Here is a 21,694-nt window from a genome sequence, read left to right as displayed (position 1 = left end):
CCCTGGGAAGCTGTGGCTGCCCCACCCCAGATCTGTTCAAGCCCAGGCTGGATGGGGCTTGGAGCAACCTAGTCTAGTGGAAGGTGTCCCTGCCCACAGCTGGTCTTTAAAGGTCCCCTCAAACCCAAACCGCTCTATGGTTTCTACGGTTCCAAGATACTTACTTGCCCTTGCTGGCCAAGTTATCCAAGCAGGTCTTTATATAACTTTTGTAATAATCTACTTGTTCCCCATAAAAAGTAGCTTTGGAGTTCAAGGCACTGTATGTCTGCTGCAGCTTCACCAGCTCCGCCTTTCTTCTCTGACGGTATCTGCGCTGATTTCTGATATCCTACACCGCAGAGAAAGACAGGCAGAGACTTAACAGTCATTTGAGCTCTCCAGGTGCTCAGTCCCAGAGCCACTGAGTACTTGAAACATACCATTTGATTTTGTTTAGTATTGCTTCATGCTACAGGCTTGAGCACTCAGTTGCACTTGCCCCAGTTTAAGTGTCACAGTTTCGTCTCTGTGACAACTGTTTGTGGAACTAACCAACTCTACACAGCAGTACACTTGCACCTTTTGTGGCTTTCTCGAACTTCAGTTCGGTCTTAGTTGCAAAGAATAGAGTGGGCACTGACAGCACATGATATAAAAGCAGCAATTTTGCCACCACTGTGTAGGGAAAGTATCTGACAAATCAAGCACTGTAACCATAGCAGCACACAGTCTTTGTTATTTTTCTTTGTTAGTCAGCCCTTAAGCATCACTTGCCTTAACACCTCAACAAAAACCCACTACATTCATTGACTGCTACTTTAATATGTGACACATATTATCTATAGTACAATTAAATCTTATCAGATCCCTAAAGGCAATTATTTAGTTGGTTTACTTACATAACATTTCCCAAATAGTTTTTCAGTAAACATTGTGATATAAAATACACTGTCACTATAGCAATGTACAACAGTACTGGATCTCTTTTGTAAGTTTTTCACAGCCACCCCTTTATCGTTTAGGTATTCTTTAACGGGCACATTCAAATAAAAATAACAGTTAGGATGTCTTAAAGTTATGGGCAAAACTTCCTTGTGTGAATAAGCTTGTAGAGGCACTACTTAAATCAGTGAAATGGAGCAGAAAAACACACGACACACCAGGACTTCCCCTCCAAGCTATTAAGTTTTTTCTTAAAGTACCTGAGAACTTGGCAACGCAGTCATTTGAGAGAACAGAAACGTTGTATAAAAATAAAGGACTTCCCACATGCCAAGAGGTGGAAATGCTGCAACAAAAGGTATGATTTTTGTCTATAAATGAGCTACTAAAAACCTTACTCTCCTTCTGAAAACTCATGCCAGTTTCACAATGCTGCAAACTGTGGGAAAACTCCACTATGATTACTAGGGAACAACCAAATGTTATACCTTCGCAATGTCGTTGATTAGTTCTTGGTATTTATTTTTGGCATCCACTGTCCCCAGCTCTGTCAACTTCTTCAGGCCTGCCTTGATTTTTTCTTTTTTTTCTTGAAGGTTCAAGTTGCCATCTTCCTTTGCAGAGACAGATTTTTTCATCTTATCAGGAGTTTTAGCATCACGAATGGCCCGTTTCTGCATAGCTCTATGATGCTCTGCTTCCTAGAAAAAGAAAACAAAAAACTGCAAGTTCATAAGCAGATCAATTTTAAGGTGACAAAAAGAAGCAGGAACAGGTTGTCTGATCTCTGGCATAACACAGGATAAAGAGTTTTGCCTGGTGATTCCTGTACTGACTCGAATGAACACATTTTGATGAACACATTCTACATATGGGAACCAGCAGAAGCCTACCTACCATCTAAAATGGTCTTCTACATAAGCAGTTTCTAGCAACTACTGCAGGAGTAAGATTCACACACACAATTTACTTCCATTGTACACCCTCCTGATTATCATTACATCCTGCTCCATCATCGGTGGACAGCTTCACTGCAATACAGAAATGGAGAGTCCCACGTATACCCACATATATCTAGACAGATGATAATTTCCTACTCTAAAACCAGCAGAGATAAACAACATCGTACTTGCTCTGAGGTAGCTGAAGTTTCCAAAATTTCAGTCAGTGTCTCCCCTGGCTGGAAGCGGATTACATCAACAATTAAACGTTTTGTGCTGTGAAGAAATTGGGGAGAATAGCAGAAAAAAATTTAAACAGAAAGACCTTAAATACTCTTCTGTTCTGCAACAATACCAATGTTACTGATTTATCCAAAGTCAGATTATTACTGGACAAGTACTTAGGTAGTCACAGGCTAGACCAGACCAGATCCCTGAGAAGCACTTTACTTTTTGGACAGTGCATTATTGGAAACCAGTTCCCCGTGAGGTTCCTCTCTGTAATATGCACAATTTGCTCCCCAAAATCCCTTGAAGAGCAAGGATGCTACCCCATATATTACAAGGTAGCCCCTGTACTGCCATGTGGACCACAGAAGCTGCATTCAAGGTGAAAGATAAAGCAGCCGCAGCCAATTTGTGCAACCAGAAAAGCCCTATAATATTATCCATCCATAAGTGTGCTTCAATGAGCTATAACAGGTATCTAAAAACTCCAAAGGATTATTTTCTTATGTGGATGGGAGACAAGGCAGATCTCAACTCCAGTCTGGTGACAGACAGGGTCATTCCTTGATGTGAGCTGAGATTTAATCACAGCCAGTGTCCACTCTGAAGCACTTCTGCCCTTAAGCCACACAATGAAAATAGCATCTTTGCAGTCAGGCTGGAATTATTTCTGGAATCACACAAACTGCATCACATAGGCACCTTCCTCATCATTCACAACTTAGATGACTGCCAGTGCAGCTGGGAAATCTTTACTTTTGAAATCAATGCTACCTTCTTCTGGTGGACAGGAAAATAGTGATGTACCTTTTAAGAAGTCCAGTTAAAGTAATTTTTGGAGACAAAATTTTCTTCTGGGAGATCACTTGTCTACCTAGACTGAACATTTTTCATGCTGATCGAAGATTTTTCAATTAAACTATCTACCATCAGAGCAGGAATGCACCAGAGGAAGTAAACATGCATCTGAATGTTAGGTCACTGCTCTATATATCTCAGCATTAGGGATTTGCTTAAAAGTAGGCAAGAGTCAATATAAGTAAAAAGTTTTCCAGAATAAAGATTCTGGCAATAACAAAATCCCTGACAGTCCATTGCCCTCTTTCCATTAGGGTAGTAAGACCTATGCTGCTCAAAAAGGGTTATTAGTCTTCATCTATTAAAAGTCATGCCACAGCATTGAAAAGGACATGACTACAATCTCAATGTATTTGGAGTAACAGTCCCCCCACATTTCTTTAAATTATGCCTCAGTTCTCTTATTTTCACATGCAGATTAACTGTTGGAGCTCCAGTTGTTCCTTCTCTTGAGTAACATACCAAGTAGTTACCCCATACTTACTTCAACAGAATTGTCCTTGCATCCATCTCTGCATTCTCATCACCAGGAACGTCAAATTTATTAGTGAGTGTGAGAGAAACCTCAGTCTTTGCTAGCATTTCCCTGTTGGGGTCATTAACATTGCCAGAACCTTCCCCTGGCAAGAAGAAAGAGTTTAGAGATTAAATCACATTCTTTACCTTCTTGATTGTCAAGACTTCGTAATTTTTCCCTACATAACAGATCACAGAAAAACTTAACGGCTTTCTATACTGTCAAAGGGACACTTCAAAACCCAAACCAACTTTTAAAGACATCATCTTGAATATATTACAGACTTTTTTGTAGCAAATCTAAGAGAATGCACTGGCCACAAAACCACCACTTCATATGCCTTAAAGACTTCTGTGTATTCCACACTGTATCTCAGGATCTCACTGAGAAGAGTGGCTGAACTGCCAAAAGTATTTTAGAAACAAAAATATGATGATGCCCATATGTTCATGTCCTCATTAGAATAAATGTTTCAAGATAAGAGCAAAGCCCTTGTTAGCAAGCAAGCTTGTTATCTTCTCTTAAACAAAGCTATCCCATCAAAAAGAAATTTTCTTGCTCCAATTGCATATGAACTTTCACCAGAACAGTTGTTGGAATCTTCCCTCCCCCATTTTTTAAAGGGCTGCAGAAAGATTTACTTCTGACATATTAGCCACAGTGACACAATGCACACAGGAAAAATGAAATGGGGAAGGAGGGCAAGTTCTAGCTAAACCCATGGTCTATATTTGTTCAGTCAACAGTTCTTACATTCTGTTCTTTGCTAGTGCATGGAAGAAAATGTGCAAGCAATCACTCCTTTAGAAGGTTCCAACCATTGTCATCAAGCAACTTCAAGGTAATTGTTTGCTGTCAAAGCATCCTCTCCAAAAACTGTGCCTGGTTTGCTTCCCTCCCCACTACTAGACTAGAAACTTCAAATACTGCAACACAGAAACCAAGGAAGGAGAAAAACTTGTGCATCTTTCCAGTATATTTTATATCCTGAAGCAGTAAATTGTGGCTCAGGTTTTCAGAAGAGTTTCACAGATTAGTAGTGTTAGTCCCTTCTTCCCCCAACCAGAAGAGGATAAAATTCTGTTTTCCTTATGGAAAAAAAACTCTAAAGGAGTCCACCTGCCAAAGACTCCTAAAGAAACACATGCTATATTTAACACATTTATTACCACACTCTGAAAGGAACACCTACAGATCTCCAGAAAGGACGGATCTTTGCAAACAAGCTGGAACAGGGACACAAGTACAGAGAAATGGCTCCAGCATAATGGAACAAAGAAAATATGTCAATATCCATCTGTCTTCCAGAAATTTCTAGAGTGGGATGAGGTGAGGTGGGTGGGGAGAAAGGAAAGAACCTATGTTTTTTTCTGGGCAAAAACTTCTGCAGAGGAAATACACTGCAATGAATCTGCTGCTGCTTTTTAGAGCACATCGTCCCAAACGACCTGTCATGATTTCTTATTGTTTCTTTACTGCACTTTAAGTCATTTAAGGTAATATCACATATTACTTTAGTTGAACAAACTAGACTACCTATTAAGGACTCAATTGTAGGAACCTCTCCAAGATCATCCAGCAGTTCGTGAATTGGGTCATTGTGCTCAGGAGCAATTGCATCTTGATGGTCTAAGAGCAACTAGATGAACAGAAAAAACAATTATGTTTTAACAGTACATCTCCTTCTAGATAGTAAAATTTCATTACTTTAGGCTGGCATCTTTTAGAAAAAAAACACTGAACTCCAAGCAGCAATATCAACATTCAGAGCTGTGCCAGTATCACACATTCAAATGCTTTCAAAGAAACTTAGTGAAGCCATAACTAAATTACTTGATTCTATAAATCAACAAGCTCTCACAAACTACAATCATGACAACTTTCAGCCTTGGATTCAGCACCTTAGTGTTTCAGACAGAAGCAGCATTTTCTTTGCAAACACTGCTTATAAGGAGCAACTATGACTAGTGTATACTTACAGTGTGTGTATTGATGATTTCACCAATAGAAATATAAATTACTGGTTTAGTGAGAGTCACCAAATCAGAATATTCATCAATATTAAATTTATCCTGCAATTCAGGAACCTCACAGGCAGCCTGAAAAAAACGTCTTCAGAACAAAGAAGGAGAGAATAGTCAGTGTGACTCTGAGAGTCATGTGATATATCAAGAGTATTACCTCCCCATGACAATCTCAAGCATAGTCTCTCCTCTTTAAACTACGGTACATTATGGCACACTACAGTTTGTCAGCTTTAGTTTAACACATCAGAAGCAACCTACTAAATTCAATCATTGATACTGGCCGTGTTGACATTTGCTCATTTTCAGAAGTGACAAGACCTAGCTTCAGTGACCTCATTCTCCTGACCCCACTGCATTATCATCCTTTTCCAACCTCTGGTTACCTTTTTTCCAAAACACAGGAGATGCAAGATGACAATTCTTGAACAAAAGCTTACTTCAACTACATGAATAGCTAAATGCCAACCTGCTTTATTCCTGATCATCACTAGATTTTCATTTGGAACCAGGGTTCACACCGGACAGAAGAATGTATGTCCATTCTGGTTGTCCATGTCCAAAGTATCGTAATAAGTAAGTGCAAAAGCAACCTTTATTCTGGACACTCAAAACTCTTGGCTTTGCAATCTCATTAACATTCAATGTATTGTTCATAAATTCCAGGTATACATTTTATCTACCATTGTCACTGATGCTTGTGGCAGTCTGGAGCGAAATCTACTTTTAACAAATTGCATATTTGACAGAGAGAGAATTTTCCATATTCAAAATTTATTATTTTCCCTTTTTACTTGCAATGTTACCCTCCGCCAAACTTCCCAGCTTAATTAGCTACGGTCTTCTACCTGAATTTCTGGTATGACTGCAATAGGTATTCATTAATGATGCTTAGATGAGCATTGTCTCCCATGAACATCTTATTGGATGCAGCATGCTGTAACATCTTTGCAATGGAACCGAGGTTTCTGCGTTGATCTGTCGTCAGCTGACCTCCAGCTGAAAGGTCGATGATGTCAAAGGCATCTGGTGCGACAATGGCTGGATTCATGTAGCGATAATAGAGCAAGTTGCCAACAATCTGGGAAAGTAGAGAAGAAATGCATCAATAAACAACAGTACAGGACCCAACTGAATTTTATTGAAACTACTCTGTTTTGATAAATTATTTTCTTGTAAGCCTCTTTCCAAGACAAAGGTTCTGCTGTATACAAGCACATACCATCCCAAAAAGTGTAAAAAAAAAAAGCAAAAATCATAAAGATGCAATAGGCGGTCAACACAGAGGAAAGCCTGAGCACTACCAGTCACAGGACAATACAGCAGCAGATATTGCTATGCATAAAGGTTTAGAACTCCAACTTACAAAATGTACGGAGAGGAGATACTACAAGTTACTAATGAACTACTGATATGAGCGTGAGACAGTCTGTCAGGAGAATTAAATGTAATTGAGTTAGCCTAACAGAGGGCAGAATGACCACAGTATAGAGGAATCTGATAATGAAGTTTCAATATAGAACAAGAGCCAATTTTTAAAGAAGTATGCAGCATTGGCTGCCATCTCTGACAAAGCAAAAACAGGGAGGAAGAATGGCACACCAAGAAGTTAAACTGAGGAAATTACTTTCCATTCCTTGTCCAAAGCCCTTTTCTCTTCCAGAGTAATTCTTCTGTGGGCCAGCAACATATATGGGCACAGACCCCTAGTTAGTGAGACTGAGAAACCATTTAATCCAGAAGTAAGAAAATCAGAAGTACAGAAGACGAATGGCATTTGATGCTTCAAAAATCCAATTTACCTAGTCAAATGTGAGCAGCAATATATATTTCAAAGAACTACAAGTAGAGATTATTACATTATCCATAAGCTCACAATATTCTTCTATCCTGTATTGGATATTTTGCCAAAAGTAATTCTAGCAATGAAAAGGTATTAACCCACCATGCTGATTTAAAGCAAAAGCTCTCTCACCACGTGCTCATTTGCAGAAGGCCAGGTCACTGAATCTTGGCTTCACCTGCTTGCCATGTGACTTAAATGCATGGAAGAGACTGGGGTCTGAACAAACAGTTGAAAACACAGAGAAAAAACCTAGCCATTGCTAAGCAGTCCCAGAAATTAACAACTGCTTTCAGTGAGGTCATGTTTTGACAAGTGTTTTATGCAAGCCTTTGCTGTACTCCTGCAAATTATGCCATGGGATGTTAACAGTCTGTTGACTGTTAAGAGTCAAACTGTTTACTACCAGTAAAAAGAATAAAACAACCATGAAGGAAACTGAATTAATAACTTTTGAACTTGTGGGGCAAGAAGAACAGTATATTATATGGGTATCTTCAGCTGCTAAAAAAAAAAAAAAAATCTACAAGTAGTTATTGCATGCAACTGCAGTTTTGACTTTCATGTGGACAGTTACATTGTTTCCATGAGGATTAACAAAAACTGCAGTTTTCCACCTAAATTTACAGATGGAAGAAATTAATTCACCTGCATAGAAAGAATCGATGTCTCAGAATGGGAAAGCACAGAACTAGAAGAGAGAAGAAAACAGCATTCAGATTGGTAATTATTTTGTAATGAAGTAGAGGCAGAAAAGCTTAAAGAGACGTTGTCAAGTATTCTAATAACCAAACTATGTTGTACTAAAAAGTAAAGCATTCATGGGCATAAATTCGCAATTTACCAAAAGCCACGAAACCAAAGAAATTTCAATGAAAACCCCAACACTGTACTCATCTAAGAGCAACTAATATTAGATCCTTTTAGATCTCCAAACCAACTGAAACGCAAAATTCAAAACTGACTAGGCATCATGGGAAGTTACTCTACATATTGCTGTCAAAATATCCTAGTGGGTTCCAGATGGGGCATTAGGAATTTTGCATACAGACATTTTAACTTGTTTCTTTAAGAAAGGAGCACTGGGCTGTGATCATACTAGTTAACCAGAGGTTTACTTTCTAGGAGCAACAGTAACCCCAAGTCAAGAAACCTAAAGGACCAAATGCCCACGATACTAAAAGCAAAACAGAAGCAACAGGGTACCTCCTTCTAAACAACACATTACATCTCAAGTGATGTGTATGAAGCTAACATCAGTAGCCTGATGTGAAATATTTTCTATCCGTAGAGGTAAATAAATAGGTTTACATGCGCTCCTCTCCACACATACACCTAACGAGAGAAGGATGAGTTGTGCTTGCCACAGCCAATCTGGCTGACAATTATTCACAAAGGTGCACAAGATCCTCACCTTCAGAAGCTCATCCTCGCCAGCATCAGGAAACTTCTCATGCAGGGAGTCTTTTAGGACCTTGGCAATGAAACGCATTCCGTAACTTTGAGAGAAAGAAAAGGTCAAATAAGACTGCTGCAAGCATGAAGACACCAGCAACTTCTCAGGGATAACACTGGTGCATCAGACTCACGGGATTTTGTCCACTGAGCTAATAATGGCAGACAGAAACTTGTCTGTCACTGTCCTCATGTTTCTGATTGAGGCATCCAGGCGCGTCCTCACCTCTTCATGACTTAGGGCTTGCTCAGGTGTAACATCATATGGCAGTTTGCTATTTGAAAAAGTCAAACATATAAAGGAGAATATTACTCAAGCTAGTACATTTCAAGAATGTATAGCCTGACACAGAAACAAGTTTATATTCACTTCACTGCCAAAAGCTATGCATTGCCTTTAATTAACCTGTTTGGCACCATCAGAGCTGAAATTCTTTTGCTTTTACTTCCTTTACTTTCCCTTGCAATGGCCACTGCAAGAAAGACCCAGCTAACTCAAAACCTAATTTTTTTTACAGCATACACACTAGGCAAAAAAAAGCACCATCCATAACATATAGTGGTACTTCAGACTGCAAATTGGTGAAAAAGAAAGCTATGCATTTGGGTATTAAGATGATGAAAACTTGGATACAAGCAGAAGCTAGATCAGTGTCCATAAAACCAAAAAACATGCTGCTGGTGGGAAAGTGCCAAATGAATAGGTATCTTTTTTCAATCAGCTGAAACTACGGCACAGTATTCCAGTGAACACAGATGAAGCTGGTAATTCATAAAGGCATATCCTAAATCTTACGTACAGAGAAGAATCTAAACACACATCTTCGCTTGCATTTTTAATGTCCAGAATTTTGCATGAAGTGTGCTAAGGTGTATGACTGCAGATTGCTCTAAATATGGAGGTACTCATTCATCTATATGGCTTTTGCTTTTTTTTTAAAAGTATGTTAAAAAAACCCCAATAACACAATAGAATCTTCAAGTTCTAGCAAATCACAACCTCTGAAGACAAAGAAACCAGAATGACACAAAATCACATAGCTCAATACAATTGTTAACAGTGGCTAATACTAATTAGAAAGATGTTAGGACCAAGAAAACTGCAATGCGATGCTTTCTACCAGCAAGAGCAGCTTTGTGTGCTTGCAAATAGTACCTGTTTGCACAGGCTATGTATGACATGAACATGGACTGACATGGAAGTGATTCCCAAATACTTTTTCCTACAATGCATTCTTTTAGGTTAGAGGGCGTCTCATAGCTAACTATCAAGTTAACATAAGAAAACAACGAAGAGCATTTCTTCCATCACCTAATGACATTCCTGTTTAATACTCTCAGCACCATCACCAGAATATGAACTTTAGAACTCTCAGATGAAAGCTGTCTTGACGAGACGATCACTTGGACAGATGCATGCAGTGGAGCCAAGGATGGTTTTTTGAATGATTAACTGAGCAATGCAAAGCAGCTAAGCAATGTTTAGAAAAATACAGTATTAACAGGTCCCATACCTGGCCTCTCCCGTTTGAGATTCCATCTGGTTAACCCAAGACTTGTAAATATCCACAGGATCAGTTTTGATATTAAGTGACTTGTCATCAATGATTTCCTTCACAACTGGTGCAAGGATCTGCCTCAGGGCATTCTGACCACGGGCACCACGATTGAAACTTACCACCATTTTAATAACAGTAGGATTCCCAGTCACAATTTCATGTATCTGGTCTACTTTTGATCTGAAGAAGAAAGAATCTGTATGAAATTTGAGATATGCATAACTCTTTCACCGCCTACACTTCTCTGGACTACTGTTGCAAGCATGACTTTGGGGGGGAGGGGGGTGTGAAGAAAATATTTTTTAGAAGTTATTTGTTTCAGGCCATATACCATCTTCATGCCTAAAAAGCATTCCCAAAAATGCGTAAGGGTAGTTTCTCAAAAACTTCATTGAATATTCTTTCTCACAGCAAATTGTGCCACTCTGCATTGTAAAGAACTGAAGTCATGTAACACTGAGCTCCTAAGGCCTAACCAATCCAACAAAACATGTCTGAGGACAGCCAGAGTTTCTACCACTGACAGGAAAAAGAAATGCCAAACAACAGAGATTTCAGACTCCTCATTAGCTTTTTGGAAATCCAGAGAGCTTAGATTTAGCTCTGTTCCTGGCTTGTAAAGCCTGAATTTGCAGTTTGTTGGACATATTTATAATCAGACACTGGAGAATTGAGATTAGACTGAATTTTAGCATGACTTTGCATCATGTAAAAGTAGCTGCCATGTTGAGCAGTGAAATCTTGATTGAAGTGAAAAGCCCTCATCTTCAATGGACATACTTGATTCTTCTTTTATAGACTACATTAACAGATATGAAATGGGAAGAGGACAACGAAGGGACAGATTAGCATTATCTGCATATATGCACTAGACTTAACATGAAAATGGCCTCAATTTCAGGAACTGCCAGAACAGCAGACAGCAAGAATGTGCCTTATGCTACCACATACTTGATCTCTTCCTGCAGTGCTGTTTGGAAAAGTCGCAACAACAGGTATTCCTCTCTTTGATTGGATGCATAGTTATACAGCGTGAAGATGACAGAATCCATGAATTTTGTGGATTTGTTTTGAGGCATCTGAAAAATCAGCTTGGCCAAGTAGGTTGGGTTAGTCTACAACAACAAGAAAAATTACTTAGTGTGCATGTCCCTGCTGATGTCGCTAAAAACTAAGGTGGCTCAAAACAGTTGCTGGTTGGACTTGATCTTAAAGGTCTTTTCCAACCTTATTGCTTGTATGACAACTACACTGCGTAAGCAAAGACTGTGCTAAGACATCTAAGCTTCTATGACAAAAGGTTACCGAGCAGTGTAAGAAGTTGCTTACCTGAAGTAGGTAGAACAAATGCTGATAGGCTTCCAGCTTTTCTCTCTTTTCTTTGCTCAGTGCTTTCAAACCTCCCCTTTGTTTGTTCAGCATCATCATGTCAGAGAGCTGCTCCTTATTCTTCTTGGTAAGTTTTTTGCTATGAGAAACAACATCCTGGAAAGAAAGAATAGGTATAGATTTCACTCTCAGCAATTTCTAACAGGCAATACTGGAAAACAGTCGCATCTGAGAGCCACTTCTCTTGGATGCAGAAACGCAGGGTCAAGGAATGCCTGGGGCTATTAAAGAGAAGCATTATTTGGTATGGCAGCAGTTTCTCCAACTGAAGTACATGTTCGGCTTTGTTCCTGACTTTGTGAATTTGTCTGAAATCCTAGAAGGGTTAGTCACTCTTGGCAGCAAATACTATCAGAGCTGGTCACATTCTGAAGATGCTTGGAAATGTTTTCCTTTTTTAAACTGGGCTTACAACTTAAAAATACTGTTCCATATTCAGCTAGCGCACTACCTCCACATACTCTGACAGCAATGGCACTTTTCACTGCAAGCATCAGCCCAACCACTACAGCTTCCTTGTAAGATAAATTTCACTACACCAACTGAGATTCTGCACTCAGAGAATCCTAGTGTAACGAATCCAGGACCACATGAAAAGCTGACCAGTACCTCAGCTTGAAGAAAAGACAATGATGTATCAGCAAGAAACCTTTTTTTTTTTGTGTGAAATTAATCACACCAGCCAAGCTTAGATTGGGGGGGCTTCCTTTAACCAACAAGCATCCAAGCAGCACAAGCATGTCTCCTGCCTCCAAAATCACCCCCTTGCTCCAAGCTTGAGGCATATGACTTGTTTAACCACAAAGGAGCAACAAAAAAAGAGTTCTCAAAGTCTTTAAATACAAAACCTGTTGCATTCGTTAGATCAAGACAGTCTCATTGCCTTTTTTAGCTTTGGGACTTGCTTCTTCTCCTCCTACAGTTTTCTCTCTAGGGATACATACTAAATTAGTGGAAAGGACTAAGAACCTATTGGGAGTAAAAACTGTAAGTCTGGGGAAATGTTTTCCACTGGGCCTGAGCAACTGACATCTGAGGCCAGGAGCTCTCCATGCTAACTACCATTGGGCTCAATTCAAAGTGTAGCTGGTCTCCCAATGACATACTGCTTACCTGCAATGTAATTTTGTTTTTCACTAGCAAACCAATTTTGATGTCCATGAGATTGAGGTCATTTTCCAGTTGCTGATTGGATCGGATCAATGTTACAACTTCTTCACGCAGTTTCATTAGCTCAAGCTCCTCCTGAAAATCTTGGTCACTCTGATCGAGCAAGTGGACAAATTTCCGAACCACAGCCATAGGTGGGTTTTCAGCATTAACTAAAAATAGGCAAGAAAATAGACAACACCAGGAGATGGCAGACAGAAGTAAATATATGCCTTATCTATGTTTAAACAAGGAGCACCCAGAGTTATATTAGTACCATCATGTCTAAACAGCTTCTGACATTTTCATTTTCCTGTTTTGAGAAAACTGTAAGAGAAGTAAATCAAGAACGAAGTCAGTATTAGCATAGGGTAGTCCACACTGTCAAAGCTAACTGCAAAGCTATAGTTCTATTTTTCAGCAGAAAAAAAAAAAAAAAAAAGACAGCTAGAATAAAGTTCTCCTTCAGCCTCAAGAACCACCTACTCCCTGCACTGCCCTATCAACATCATCCCCCTGACATGACCCAGCAATGTACACTTGCAGCATGGAAAGCCAACTGCATCCTGGGCTGCATCAAGAGCAGTGTGGTCAGGAGGTCAAGACAGGTGATTCTTCTCCTCTACTCCACTCTCATGAGACCCCACCTGGAGTACTGTGTTTAGCTCTGGGGGCCCCAACATAATAAGAAGGATGTGGAACTGCAGGAGCAAGTTCAGAGAAGGGCTACAAAGACGATCAGGAGACTGGAGCATCTCTCCTATGGAGACAGGCAGGGAGAGTAAGGGAATCTCTTCTATGAATCTATGATCCCTCACAAACAGAGATTCGAGGCCCATCAGTTTTATCCTCTTGGCAATACTTACTGAGGGTTTTGTAGTCTTCTCGTGCTTTGTTTGCTCGGATAAAGGCTTGAATTTTTACAACATCATTTATCTAGGATTTAAAAAACAAAAAAGCACTTGACATCATTCTGGAAAGAATACCAAAGTCAGGAACAGAATACATTTAACAAGATAGCCTCTTACGTGGTTTCTGAAATACTGTAGACGATCTCTGTAACGTCTTCTGGCTTGATACATCCTGGTCATCGACTGAATCTATTGAAGGGTAACCAAAACATTCAGATAGAAACCTTACCTACAAAGTTCACTACCTCAAAGGTTTACCAAAAAGGTCAGCAGGGAAGCTTCACTACCTTTACTACTTGGTCCTTTTGTGCACGTAAGTAATCCAAACGGATTTGATATGCCTTCCTTTGCTTGTAGCCACGCCATTGAGACTGAAAACAAAATAAGCACACTCACTTTACTTTTCTAATTAAACAGAAGTAATTACAAATCTGAGCTTCTTTGTGTTCCTCAGCTTTCAACTGCCCTTTTGGCGAAATGAAACATGAAGGAGACATGCTTGTCCAAGAGAAACACTGTGTGAAGCATTAACTATTTTCCAACTGTAATCATGAGAGACTCGAAATTACCCCATGAAGAGCCTGGGCCTTCTGAAGCACAGTTAGGGGTCAAGGATACAGCAAAACAGTCAAGATGACAGAAACTGTTCTACATGAGGATCATGTGGTAGCTGCTGCTGCTGGTGAGAACAATGATGTAACATTTTAAGCCTTCGGAGCAGACTCACTGTCATTGACACTTGGGAAGAGAAGTCAGGCAAGGGGCTGGACTACACTTAAAGGGAGGGAGTGTTATTTTAATGAGCTGGGAGTGGGTGTGGAGGTTTTGTTAAATACACATGCAGAGTATGTGCTACTTAGGCAGAAACAGACATACTGTTGAAATAATAAAATGGTGATAAGGTACAAAGCAACTATTTCATGTGCACGCATTTCAGTTACAACACCACAGAAAGAATTTTTTTGTTGCTGTCCTGTAAATGCACCCAGTTTCATGCTGAATTATCCTACCATCTCTTTCAAGTCCTCAATCCTCCAAATCCCTGGACAAATTTGAAGGGAAGAATTTTACTTAAGAATACTGAAAAACATGTTGTTTTCTTGAACTCATGACCAATCACAGCAACAATGCATCTCATGGTATTATCACCATCAACACATACAACACACTTGATATTACCCTATCCCCAAAACACTGAAATGTGTGAAAAAAAAATTGGTAAAGCTTCCTCAAGTAAGTTTTTCTCTCTCCAATTCTATGTGATTATTGGATTGATTATACATGACACCCAAAAGCAAATAATATACCAAAACTCACTGGGAGAAGGAAATATTTGTAAATAATTTACAATATGAGGCAAAGACAACTGTGTGCTGTAGCTACTTGAATTGAACAAAAACTGCCAATAAGCTTGTGTACAGAAAACAACTGCAGAGGACAACTTTCAAATAGAATTAAGGGGTATCACTACCTGAATGCAAGTGATTGCTGGGACTTGCTTCTTCAAAAAATTCATTCTTGAGTTGAACTCCTGGCGAACAAGATACCCTCGACAGCAAGCCTGAAGTTTCATAATCAGGTTCTCATTTGCAAGCCACAGCTGTTCTCGGTTGTAGGCCGCTGTGACTCCGGATATGGTGCTCTGAATTCATGTTATGACAGGAAGAGGAGCCAGAAAAAGAAAATGGAAGTACAAGAAAAAGGATGTTACATCAGCTTTCCACATTGTGCTTACAAGAAATACCAAAGCTGTCTTTCAAAAAACAGTGACATCATGGTCCTGTACTCTTCTAGGGACAGGATAAATTTTTCTGAAATAGGACAAGGAGTTGTGACACACACAATCTGATGATGCCTAGCAAATCAAATGAGTTACTAAGCTTGTTAACATGACTATGGCACTGAAGTATTCTATCTTAGAGCTGCATTAAGGGTGGGAATGATAGGGACATCAACTTTTCAGAGAAAGAGCATGTGTTATCTACTCTACCTGTATTTCCTCCCGTGACAGCTGTGTGTCATTTTGCACAAATTCTGCTGGTTCATCCCATCCTCCCTCTTTGGTCCGCAGGTTATGATAATAATGATAGCCTCCTCTCACCCAGTGTTTCACCCATTCACTGCCATTGCCCCCTAAGAGCAGAAACCACAGTTAGAAGTCTGAAAATCTGACAAGTGTCTTACCTTTCATGCACACAGATGTTACAAGCAGCAAATCTACTTTACAGACTTTTCTTCCTCCAAGCAAGGAAAGGAATGTTTCTGACTCCCTAATGACCTCATATGAGAACTACCTAAACACAATACATTCTACAAGTGGAGAACATTACACTATTCACACACTTTTCTTGAAAAAAACCTCCTTATTTCACAAAAAATCCACAGCTGCCACCTACAACACAAGATTTCTTCCCAGGGGCTTTTTTTACCTCTGGTTCCAATTCCACGTACAATAATCTTGCATTTATTTCACTTAATAGTTAGCTACTTAAGGTGTACCTGCTGCCCTTTTCTTGACTTCTGACAGTTCTTGCTGGTACGTCTCAGCACATTCTGGAGTGACTCCATACAGCCCAACATCAGGTGAACGCAGGGCACTCAAGGTCTGGCTAACATCACCACGATCTACTGCTTCATTAATGGCCAGAATTCCTAAGGAGACTTGGATAACACGAGGAAGCAGGTTAGTGCAGAGGCTCAGTAACTCACAGCAAGCACAGAACAGCAGCCAGAGCAAGGCAACATGAACATACCCTTTCAGCTGGGGTGTATGTAAGATACACAAACATGAAATAAAAATAAAAAAAAACAACCAGACAACTTGCAGTATAGAGGCTTCCTCAGTACAGAGTGTCCAACCATGTGTAAAACTGCACCTGACAGCACGTAATTTGTGTGCCTGAAGTCCCAGATTGGTGCTGATTTACCACCAGAACTTTTCAACACACAAAGTTACAGCTCTCCTCTGACATCTGTTTCAGTTAACACAGATTCTTCTGGCAGAGCCAGCCACAACTCAAAAGAGGTCTTTTCAACAACTAGAGTAGTAATTAGTTGTTTCTGCAGACATTGCTATAAAGACTGGGATGCAACTATGGGTCCACCTGCAAACTGCATTAAGGATCAAAGGTGAGTATCACTGATGTATATCTGTGTATCTGAAAAACATGCAAGTGTTTGTCTGGTAATACCTAAGAGAACCAAGACAACAGTACGTCATGCAAATAAAACGTAATGCTCACCAGAAAACACCACTTCAATTGTGCATGTGAACATTCTCACTTTTAACTAACCACCCACAGTCACACACAATTAGTTGCAAATGACAAACAATTTGTCAAAGATTTGTCCAATGACGTAACATGGTCTAATGGTCACATGCAAAACTGGAAAAAAATATTCCCCCACGATTTAGTATTTGAAGAATCTGACATTCACTCCTCAAAAAAACACACCTGCACGCCTGTAGGTTCATTTGGTTTCCTTTGCCACATTTACATGACATTTCCAGCTCCCAACTTTTCCTTAAATAACTGGTATTTGGCTGGTAGTGGGGATTAACTGCAGTACTGTGTGATAATACTTACATCTCTGGGACTCCTCTGTGTCCTTGTTAGCCTTATGAATCCCATCCTGAATTTCATCTAGCCAAAGTACAGCTGTTTCATCCTGTGTGTCCTGAAGAGAATACAACAAGAAAAATATACAATATCAGGAGAAAAGTATCACTATTTTTACAAAGTTCAATAGCCTATATTCAGGCATACTGAATATAGTACTTTTCCGTATCAGAGTGAATAAGAAGTATTCCAGTCTTCCTAGCTGACTCCAGCACAAGGATGTCATGTGTATTTGTGACTGGCAGAAACTACTATAGCATTACCAAACTCAATACTTTCTCCCAGTCAAAAAATATTTTCAGGAAACAGAACAAGGAAGAAATTCTGTCAGTGGGAATCACTCTAATAAGCAGAGAGAACACAAGGCCAGGGATGCAGTACCAGTTAGTCCTAAAGCCACACTAGCTAAGAGGATATGACTTCCCAGGAAGTTAGTCCTTCAAAAGAAGGTGACTACACAGAGCTGACAATACACATCTGTGTGCAGAAACTAATAAAACTTTGGGTAATTGATGTCGCATCAGGCTGCTCATTTCCATGCCCACAAAACTTTGCAAAACCTGTACAAATTAGCAAAGCAAAAAGCACTGTATGCATTGTGAATGGATGTACACACACAGCAGTTAAAGCCATGTTTTAAGTCTTTATTTTAACAGATTGCTGGTCAAGGAGCAGTGATCACATAGTATCCTGTATTTTGGCTGGGAAATCCACCCAAATGAGCATGCAGAAATTTGAGAGGAGGAAAGAGACAAGTGTTTTGCAAATCCCAAAATATACATAAAGAACAATGACCCAGCAGTTGCCAGGCATAAGCTTCTCCCCACCCACTGGTGCTTCCTGTAGGTAACTACCGAAATAAATGCTATGATGCAACTGCCATCCCTCTGAAAACTCTCCTCATACAAACAGAACACAGAAGACATTTAGTTCTGGAATGGAATAATCATCACACTGCACAAAAGAACTACTATTTGCAACATTCAAGAGCTTTAAGGCCAGACTTAAAATGAATTATTTCCTTACATGCTTTCCATATTTTTCCCACTGTTTTGGCAGATCTGAAACTGACTGGCTAAATGATACTTCATTCAAGAGCTTAACATGACCTTCACAGGCAGATTTCATCTGAAAGCCAGACAGTCCCACAAAAGTACCAGCAACAGCAAAATTCCTGTCCAGAATGTGGAGGAGAATAATCACTGTAACTGTACTGCACTATCTACCCACAAAAGTCAAACCGAAGACTACCAAAACCATCTCGTGCTTTTCTACAGTTTTACTGCTGCAAGGCTTTCTGCAAGGTACACACAGTGCAACACACTGCAGTCTACTGGCTTTTTCTGTCTCACATCATCACACCAGAAACACACACGATACAGCACTCCCCATTCAAGTAAGCAACTGAACAACGTCTTCACCTTAGTCTAGGTGAACTACAATCCCTCTTAGCCCCAAGGCACAGAAATCACTAGTCCATAACAGCTGACTTCAGATTGTGCTTATTTCCCCCACATTTTTACTTAATAATATGATCTTTCTATTTCCAGAATTACTCCCATGCTGCTGGGAGAAGCCCTTTACTTATGCCTAAATAAGGTAATTTCATACCAACTGAGAAGTTACCAGCACAGTCTGGCACAAGTTTAAGCACAGGATAAAAAGATTTCATTGTTTCATTCTGACTCAGCGGGAGGAAATGTTTCAGCACAAAATGGATCCTGAGGAACATTAACCCTGTCAAGGCCCTTGGGAAAGCTGCTTAATGATTTTAATCAGAAATGCATACAGTTTTCAGCTATTGTCATCATCCCAATTGACCTTTAGTCAAAAAACAAAGGGTTCAACACAATCTAGACCATAGCCACTATACAAAATTGTGCATTGCTATTAGAGCAATGAGCTCCACAGCAGAAAAAAGTAAACAAAACACTCTTAAGTCACTGAAAGCAGACATCTGCTACTTCTCTGTAAATATATGAGGGGAAAAAAAAAACCAACCAGTGTCCTATCCATACTACCCCAAAATGAATTGCGTACACACACGTGCACTCATCATCCTTTCTTCCACCTTGCTCTTTCTCTCTTCACCTTTCAGTTAGTGAAAGCTGCAACTACGTACAAGTACATCGAAGTCCTTGGCTAATGACAACTTCTGCTCAAAAAAGTCATAAGCTATGGAAGTGTCACCAGGTGAACAACAGCATATATTTTGCTGGTAGCATGTATGTTGCTTCACATCTTTTTTCTAATTTATCACTTTACAGATTTTTTCCACTTTCAGAAACTTTCTTTTTGCCATATACAACTATGCCTATAACGACATTTAACAAACAGCATTAGAAAAAAATACTTAAGATTGCAGAAAACTTGCATTCAGAAGTTCAGCACTCCTGGAATAAACATGGTCTCCTTGCAAAAACAGATGATGCATATTACTTTTCCACAAAAAAGATACGTATTTCACTTGGGACCAGAGAGTAGCTGTAGTAAGTCATCACATGCACTTAATATCCTTACACCCATCTCCAGAGTTCATGAAGATTCACGCTGTAAGCTGAAATCTCTTTCTCTAGTACAGAAAGATCCAAACTGACTGGTTAAGATCAGTTGAAGGTATGCCCACCTCTCCACTGCCAATTTTGATTCCTGACTTTCAAGACCAGCAAGAATCCAATAACACTAATGCAAAGGTCTTCCAAGAGGTGCATTTAACTGCACTCACCTGTGCTTTCTCTCTCTTGGCTCGAAGTAGTGTATCCTGGTAATGCTGTGCTACCTTTGGGGTTACACCCTCCAATTTTGCTGCAGGAGTCTGTAAGGCTTGAAGAGTCTTCTTGGTGTCCCCTTCATCCAGAGCTTCATTAATAAGACCAATTGCCAAAATCCCTAGGGAGGAACGCAAAGGGGTAGAAAGACAAAGTTCCATTTTTGGTCAACAATAATCGCAACCATCGCTTCAGAAGAAAAGTGCAGTTAGCCCTTCCTAAATCAAGTAACAGCTGAGAACCGTAATATTTTTAACAGAAAACATTATTTACTAGTAAGGAAACCAAGACTATTTCTCCACCCTAAAGTAGTGATAATTCCTGAGCATTGCAATGAAAAAAAAAGTTTAAAAAAAAAAAATCACTCAGGGAGATCACATGCAGGGACAAAACTGCATCCTCAGACACCCAGCTCAGAGCTTCTAGAAGAGAATTATCAAAGCCCAAATGGCCAGAGTTCACAATATTCCAAGGTTCTGGTTCTCCAGAAAGAAATCTTCACATGAAACAAAAGACTTGCATGGAATACCATTTAAAAATACAGTATCTCCATATTTTATGAAACTGTTTCATTAAGGACATGTAGTATCAGCTGTATCATCAGAGAAGTGGATGCTATTCAAGTTCAGTAAAATTTACCATTCAGCAAAATAAAAGCCTTACAGTTAGCTAAATACAGAGTGTACATCATGCATGTCCCATCTATAGCAACCATCTCCTGAAAATGACAAAATAACTCAGGTTGAGATGAACCCCAGAGTCCATCTGATTCAATTCCCTGCTTAAAGAAGGATCCAATCATGGTTTGATCAATGCAGAACAGAAAAGCCTTTTAGATAAAAGAAAGGAGCTCAGTGTGGGGATCTCCAACATTGGTTATTGTATTCAAATATTGTGACTCTTTAATGCAAGACTCACAAAAACAGAAGTTCATACGAAAAATAGAACATCTTGGGGAAGAGATTATATTTGGATGGAGTAGAGATCAGGGAAAAATATATGTTGAGGACATTGCAAGAACTGCATCACTGAAATGATGGCATGATTTTTATCAAAAATCAGATATGATAACTTAGGAAATGGCATAGGAAAAAAAATACATATATAGCCATATAGCTTGAGGACCTTCTCTGACTAATTTAACTTATTCATAGAGAGAAGATAAAACATATCTTTGCATAAGGGCATATAGAAAGCAGACCAAAGAATTAAGAAATTCCCCTGGAGAACAATTTTTCTCATTACAGGATTTTCTGCACCTTTTCTTACATGATACGGAGCATTAAAAGAAACAGGATGTTGTGACTACACACACTTTTAGAATTCCACTGTGACCTCTTACACAGAAAAGATACTAAGAAACTAGTGCGGGTGTGCACACCCCAACTGTGCCTTGTTTGTGTGGTTTAAACAAATCTACTCATGTGACCCAAACAGGAAACAGTGTCTATTTGCAGGTGGAGAAAACAAGTTAACCAAGAGATTTTAATTTAACAGTTAACCCTCTC

At 39.5% G+C, this 21,694-nt stretch overlaps 1 protein-coding gene across 3 annotated transcripts in view; it reads right to left on the bottom strand.

Annotated features, from left to right (window-relative positions):
* IQGAP1 (IQ motif containing GTPase activating protein 1) overlaps nucleotides 1–21,694 on the bottom strand; it is a 52,733-nt gene that overhangs the window by 4,989 nt on the left and 26,050 nt on the right. For 2 of the 3 annotated variants that reach the window (XM_082290689.1, XM_082290691.1), the window contains 21 exons: nucleotides 20,144–20,307; nucleotides 17,386–17,476; nucleotides 16,298–16,459; nucleotides 15,789–15,931; nucleotides 15,270–15,440; nucleotides 14,086–14,169; nucleotides 13,916–13,987; nucleotides 13,754–13,823; nucleotides 12,852–13,060; nucleotides 11,679–11,834; nucleotides 11,301–11,464; nucleotides 10,305–10,529; nucleotides 8,925–9,065; nucleotides 8,750–8,834; nucleotides 6,341–6,573; nucleotides 5,448–5,580; nucleotides 5,005–5,107; nucleotides 3,436–3,571; nucleotides 2,054–2,141; nucleotides 1,413–1,625; nucleotides 165–331 (listed from right to left, as the gene is read on the bottom strand). In XM_082290689.1, coding sequence (XP_082146815.1) covers nucleotides 165–331; nucleotides 1,413–1,625; nucleotides 2,054–2,141; nucleotides 3,436–3,571; nucleotides 5,005–5,107; nucleotides 5,448–5,580; nucleotides 6,341–6,573; nucleotides 8,750–8,834; nucleotides 8,925–9,065; nucleotides 10,305–10,529; nucleotides 11,301–11,464; nucleotides 11,679–11,834; nucleotides 12,852–13,060; nucleotides 13,754–13,823; nucleotides 13,916–13,987; nucleotides 14,086–14,169; nucleotides 15,270–15,440; nucleotides 15,789–15,931; nucleotides 16,298–16,459; nucleotides 17,386–17,476; nucleotides 20,144–20,307 — 3,010 coding nt within the window. Of the gene's footprint in view, nucleotides 1–164; nucleotides 332–1,184; nucleotides 1,271–1,412; nucleotides 1,626–2,053; nucleotides 2,142–3,435; nucleotides 3,572–5,004; nucleotides 5,108–5,447; nucleotides 5,581–6,340; nucleotides 6,574–8,749; nucleotides 8,835–8,924; nucleotides 9,066–10,304; nucleotides 10,530–11,300; nucleotides 11,465–11,678; nucleotides 11,835–12,851; nucleotides 13,061–13,753; nucleotides 13,824–13,915; nucleotides 13,988–14,085; nucleotides 14,170–15,269; nucleotides 15,441–15,788; nucleotides 15,932–16,297; nucleotides 16,460–17,385; nucleotides 17,477–20,143; nucleotides 20,308–21,694 lie in introns of those variants that run through there. The other variant, XM_082290690.1, reaches the window with a different exon arrangement.

Source organism: Coloeus monedula (genome assembly GCF_965178545.1).
Source record: "Coloeus monedula genome assembly, chromosome: 14".
NCBI classification, from domain to species: Eukaryota; Metazoa; Chordata; class Aves; order Passeriformes; family Corvidae; genus Coloeus; species Coloeus monedula.
Note: the sequence above shows the minus strand (reverse complement) of the source record. Positions and strands in the feature narration are given on the sequence as shown.